At 38.7% G+C, this 6,126-nt stretch overlaps 1 protein-coding gene across 1 annotated transcript in view; it reads right to left on the reverse strand.

Annotated features, from left to right (window-relative positions):
* Positions 1-2,041: 2,041 nt before the first annotated feature.
* The window catches only part of LOC140929421 (uncharacterized), a 5,527-nt gene continuing 1,442 nt past the window's right edge, over positions 2,042-6,126 (reverse strand). The window contains exons 2-3 of the mRNA XM_073379223.1: positions 3,399-3,597; positions 2,042-2,328 (exon numbers count right to left, since the gene is read on the reverse strand). Coding sequence (XP_073235324.1) covers positions 2,102-2,328; positions 3,399-3,597 — 426 coding nt within the window. The 3' untranslated portion in view covers positions 2,042-2,101. The remainder of the gene's footprint in view (positions 2,329-3,398; positions 3,598-6,126) is intronic.

The raw sequence follows: 6,126 nt of genomic DNA on the forward strand, positions 1-6,126 counted from the left end.
ATATGAGCCATACAGGTATGTGACGCCCCAGAGGGTATGGTTTTTGCACCGTTTTGGTCTGAAAATGGGTATATGCTTTGGCCATTAATTGTGGTCTGGAATCGGTTATGGTTTTTGAAGAAACTACAGGAGTGTATGAACGTAATTATCGTTTCAATTCCAAATGAATAAAAAAAAAAGGGAAATATGGGAATTCGAAGTGGATTTTAATTAATCTTTTTTGTCAGTGTTCTAATCTAAGTAACTGGGATGACATAATTTCTTAAAGGCCCAATCTGAAAACGGGTGTGAAAAGTGACATTTTCTAGTCTTAAATAGGGTCAGGATTGGAAAACCAGTCTCAGATTAAAGAACATGAAAAGGAGTGGTGGAAACAAACGGGAAAACACTCGTCTATTTTTATTTATCTTTTATCCTACGATCCTAGAGCCTGCTTTCCTTTTGGTCAGCACCTCAGATTACACCTCCCCAATCCCCAATCACCTCAGCTTCGACAGCTTCCGGCTCAGCATTCAACTCAAAGATGGCGGCACACACTCGCTGTCCGTAACATTCATTTCAAAAATTAGCTCTATCATAAATGGACAATTTCTATGCAAGATGTTTCTTTTGATCCAGTGCGCAGCGATTACAGGTAAACCACGCTATAATAGTTTCAGAATATTAGTATCATTAAAAGACCTTAAAATCAGCTAATTGGTATGGATCAACTCTCACCTTGGCTGCTTTTTCAGGTGCGACTGATGGCCAGGGTTAGCAATAACTGAGGGGAATTTTTCAGTTTATGGGCTGAGCGGAATATACCATCATACGTACCGAAATTATTCAGCCAATATGCCCACAATTCCTTGGAAAATGTTGACAATACTGGCAACTTATATGAGGCGAGCCAGCACGGTTACTAAGCAAGGCCGGCTTGCCTTGTGCCTTAAATTTTGTTTCCTTATAAAATTGTTGTTGTGTTTTTATGAAAAGTCAGGTAGGCTGGCCCACTAGCCAAAATCTCGGTCGATCAAAAGCCCTGGGCCTGCCCAACTTGGAAACAAACAACTTGACAAACTGCTAAAAAGATTTTCAGTAACATTATAACAGTGAATATTTGAAGTTTCGTATTGAATTGTGGGAAAGCATGAAAGGATGGGGAAAGGATGGGGAATAAGCATGTTCAAAAGACTAGTGAACAAGAAATCCTCTTGGATTGAATTGTAAAAGCCAGCCTGCATAAAATGGCGGTTTTGTCAGGTGCACCACTGAGCAGTGAAGTCAAATCTTCTCACAGTTTTACTGCTCTAACCCACCTTGGTTTGTTTGCAGGCTGGGCCAAAACTGCCATGCTACACAGGCTATGTAAAAGCTACAGCTTGCAATGCAGGGATATTTTTTGGGGTAAGCAAAAGCTGCCATGGCTGCACACTATCTTTGATTTCATCACTCAGGTAGATTGGTGAGAGTAGAAATTATAACACTTGGAGTAGGTATAGGGTAGAAGAAGGAGATGGGAGAAGGGGAGAGGAGAAAAATATTTCTCCGTTCCCAATGCCTCCCCTGCCCCTTATGAGTCACCCTACTGCCTTGACTATTTTAGAATTCAGCATTGTGGTATACACAAAAAAAGACAATCGCACACCAAGAGAAAATGCACAGAACGCAGGTTACATAAAAACGTATTGAGATTTGAAAGTGATGGTGATGTCCTCTGTGCTTAAGAATTTAGTAATGACTACATTGAAACTATACTGAACCAGCAAATACTAACTTTAATAGAAATCTTTCTCAAAATAAAGCAAATAATTTTACAGTTTGAATACAGAATAATTGATTTGCACTGATGTATAAATAAATAAATAAATATTATTATTATTATTATTAACCAGTTAAACTATTATATTGCATGAGATTGCTATCGAATAAATGCTCTCTCACAAGAGATTTGCCCAGAAAAGGACCTTGATTGCGCACTTGCTTATGGCTTACTGGTCCGGTCTGAGTGCACTACTGACCATTTAAAAACAAAAAGCAATGCTGTACATTGTTTAATACTTTCTCTTAAAAGCCTTCTTTGTAGGAAAGTCATGCAATGGCCATTATAGTATTTACTATATTACAGATCATAGTTGATGATTGCAAGTCCCAATCCTTCTTTTGGCTTTCCATCATAATCTCCATTTACAAATTTCTCATAGACAGGCCAGCTGCGATAATAAATAACTGCCACGCTTTCGGTTCTGAACATCTCTTTGCTGGAGATAATGAAGGCTAGTTCTTTCAGGAGGTAGTAAACTCCTTCTTGCACACTTTCGTTGTCTTCAAGCCCAGTATCTGAGGATTCTAAAGTTTAAAAGTAGGACTTGGTCAGTCTTCATTGAAGAGTATACTGTGGGGGTGGGGAAGGGAGGTTGGTACTCCCTATAATGGCCTATATGGGGAGGCTCCGCCCGAAAGAGGTACCTTTTTCCGGCTTCAGATATATCATTGCTATATAAAAGGGTATGGAATTCGGAAGTTGAAGTATATGAAAGGATAGGGAAATCTGTCATTTCAGTTTGTAAAAAGCTCCAAAAGGGCTAACAGGCAGTCGCGCATTTTATGGCTGTAAAAAAAGTCGAGAAAACATTCTAGATTTGTAATTTACAGTCCAACCTCCGCTAATGGCCACCTCTTCACAACTTCCATCTGTCTACAACGACCAGGCCATTGAGGAGAGGTTCAACTGTATCTATATAGTAAATACAGTTCATTTACGGCAATTTAAAGGGATGCAAAGGTCTAAACTAGGTACGTAAAAGGGGTAGCATTTGTCAATAAAAGGTATACAAAAGGGGTACCTTTTTTGCCAGAAATAGTATATACAAGGGTAAGAGTTTGGAGCCTTCCCGTATAAAACGTTGTTGCATACCCCACCGGGAGAGTATTTAAAGCCTTATGTAACGAAAGGCAAATCTTGGTACTTGTACTGAGTTTATCTCCGCCTCTCCCCTCCCCGTTTTTTGGGGGTCATGCATAGAAATCGAGTAAACTGGGCAGACAACCGAACGATAGCAAGAAATGACAAGATTTTATAGCTGGACAAAAACGGAGAAAAACAGATGCACAGAAACAAAAATGCTTGAATTACAGAGATCTACTCACGTGGCGGGAATATCCACCACTTTTCATGCTCTTAACATAGTTTGTACACCGGTTGGCTCAACTTTTTTATTTCTTTAGTCCTGAATCCTGGAAAATTGTGCGTCGAAGCCGCGACAACGATTCGCAACGGGTTTAAAACTGTAGATTAGATTAGATTAGATTTCAAAGTCCATTGACCGAGAAGTGATAAGACAACTCAAGAAACAGAAACTGAAAAAGTTTAGATAATTCGACTTTTAAAACACTGATATCCTCCTTCACTTGCTTACCTGATTCACTCTCAGAGGATGTAGAATCTTTTCCTAACACTTTTGCGGTCGATCGTGCGACGTCCTGGCGAAAGTAAGAGTTACTTTTGTAAAAACTGATGATATAGTCTAAGGCTGCAATGTAAGCTTCATGTTTGTCTACTTCTGAAGTCCAGTCCAACATATAAAACTCTCCAGCAACATCATCAGTCTTGGACACCTGTTCAACAGTAGAAAATAATGATTTAATCCATACTGAATGATGAAAAGCTGTAAAATTATTACTTCTCTAACCATGGGTACAGCATCTTTTTTCCTTGCGTGCAGCGGAGATGCTTCGTTCCGGCCGCAGGTCGACAGGTTAATCTTCGAAGCGAGAAAAAAGTTTCAATAATAGTTTAGCTCCTGTCCTTCCACGCCCCTTATCTAACTTAGGGAGAGATCAGTTTTGTAAATAATAAAACTCTTTCATTTCACTGCAGACGTGCGGCGGAATCGTCAGTTTCTAACTTGTTTTAAATCCAAGTTTTCTTGCGTTTAATTTATTACGAGCTGGTTAGAAGCCTTATAATGTTTCCTTTACTTTTGTTATCGTTATTTATTAAATTATTGTTTTAATACTGAAAGTCAATAAAAGTTGTGTTTAAGGCCAATTTTAAAATATCATTTACTATTCACCCCCCCCCCCCTAAAAACCCATCACTTTTTCCGAGAAGTACTCCGTTAGATTTCTGTTAGTTCTCTGTGAAATTTAGCGCGTCTCTACATAAAAGCACACAACATTCTGTCGTCATGTACGTATATACACACAAGATTGACCAAAATTGCAAAAGCGGAACCGTGCATTAGCCTCATCAGTTATTACGTTTTTCAAGTGAGAAAAAGCATATCTGTGACGTCACTCACGCATGCGCACAATTGGTGAATGTCAACAATAGTGCAAGTCCGGTTTTCACTAAAAAACGTCACCCCTACAGTGAGGAGAGGGGCCATTCTCGTCCCCAGAGCCACTCGGCTTAATTTGTGACTGACCAGTTGCTCTGGACGCAACGGAAAATACGAATTTTTTCATTGGCTGAAGGCTTGAATGCGCAAAGCAAATTAAAAATATAATCTACTGCATATAACATTTTACTTCGTGCCCTCTCGATCTACAAACATAAAATCCGTGTGTGAGTTTTGTTGATTGCAACAGTCCAGTTTTGTTCATATGCAATAGCAGTGAAGAGAGAATTGCAGGTAAAGTTTGAGAAGTTTCTACGAGGATAACGAGCCTTGACAAAGAAAGTATTGCCTTTGTTGTGCGCTAAACTTTGCCCCTGTCTCGACCGTCACATCTCCTGGGAAACTGAAAGGAGGAGTAATGGTTAGTTAGCTCTTCCTGTTGCTCCTTGCTCGTTAAAAATCAAGCGATTGATACTGTACTTGTATGGCGTTATTAATTAGTCTAATCAGTTTTTCTAATTCCTCTGGATATTCATCGGTGTTACAGTGGGAAAGGAAATCAAGCTACATTACAGAAATGTTGCAGTGTGCTTTTAATTTATTGTATTTTCGGCTGAAAGAACATCTCTAGGGCTGTCCACAAGTTGCTCCAATTTTCTCAAAAAATTGCTCCATTTTTCTCAAAAAGTTGCTCAAAAGTTGCTCCAAAACTCTAAAAGTTGCTCAAAAGTTGCTCCAAAATCCAAAAGTTGCTCAAAAGTTGCTTTCAATTTTTTAGTGTAAGAGATTGATTAACAACTTAAATAAAGATTTAATGAATAGAATTTCAAACCAGGCCTTGCACTCCACTCTCAAAACATGATGAGAGAAGCTACCTAAGAAAATGCTTTCAGGTTGTGTGTTACTCAAAGTGTACTTCTTAGGGGGGATCTCTTAAACCATACAGTCTATATACAGTGTGTATATCAGTCTACATTTCACTGTTCCAGATAAGAAAGGACAGCTATATAGCTTATGATAAACTGTTCTAGGCATTCAGATGGTGAAAAGTAGAGCAATAAAAAATGCAGAGTTTTTTCTTGTTTTTTCTCTTTGTGCATTCCCCAATGCCTGAATGTCTGGAACAGGTTACCATAAACTACTGCTTTTAAGCCTCTTCCCCTCACATATAAATCCCCCAGTTATAGGCCCATGTACCAGTAAACAATAAAAATGTCCCTCTGGTTATAAGCCCTCCCCTAAGAAAACAATAAAACCCCTTCCAAAAATGTGTAACCCATGCCATGAGCTCATAAGTGGCACTTTAAACAGGTTTCTCTCTGGATGCATTTGCATAATTACTATGGCTTCCTACTAAACTAGTGTCTTGGGAAACACTTTTTATTAGTAACCGGTAATCAAAAGTACATATAACTGTTTATACCCCTACAACAGAGGTGACACGAGCTCACCTATAGTGTGAAAGTTACAAAACCATGAATACCACAAATATTAAGGAATGGTATTGCGTTGCAAAGAAAAAGCTAATAAGGGTTGAGAAAACAAAACCTCAAACAGCAATGGTAATTACTTTGTGAACATTATTTGATTGGCCACTACTCAATCAACATTTTTCAGGTATTGATGTTTTTCTGAGTCTGACAGCAAAATTATTGAAAACTCTCTCTTTGAGGTACTGACGATGATTTTAGTTAGGAGATGATACCTGAAATTTTTAGGAGGATAAACCCTTTTAGCAGAACACTGAATGGCCCCCATAAACACCAAATGACCCAGAAGTTTTATGATTAGGGTTCAGAAACTG

Source organism: Porites lutea, chromosome 3 (genome assembly GCF_958299795.1).
Source record: "Porites lutea chromosome 3, jaPorLute2.1, whole genome shotgun sequence".
Taxonomy (NCBI): domain Eukaryota; kingdom Metazoa; phylum Cnidaria; class Anthozoa; order Scleractinia; family Poritidae; genus Porites; species Porites lutea.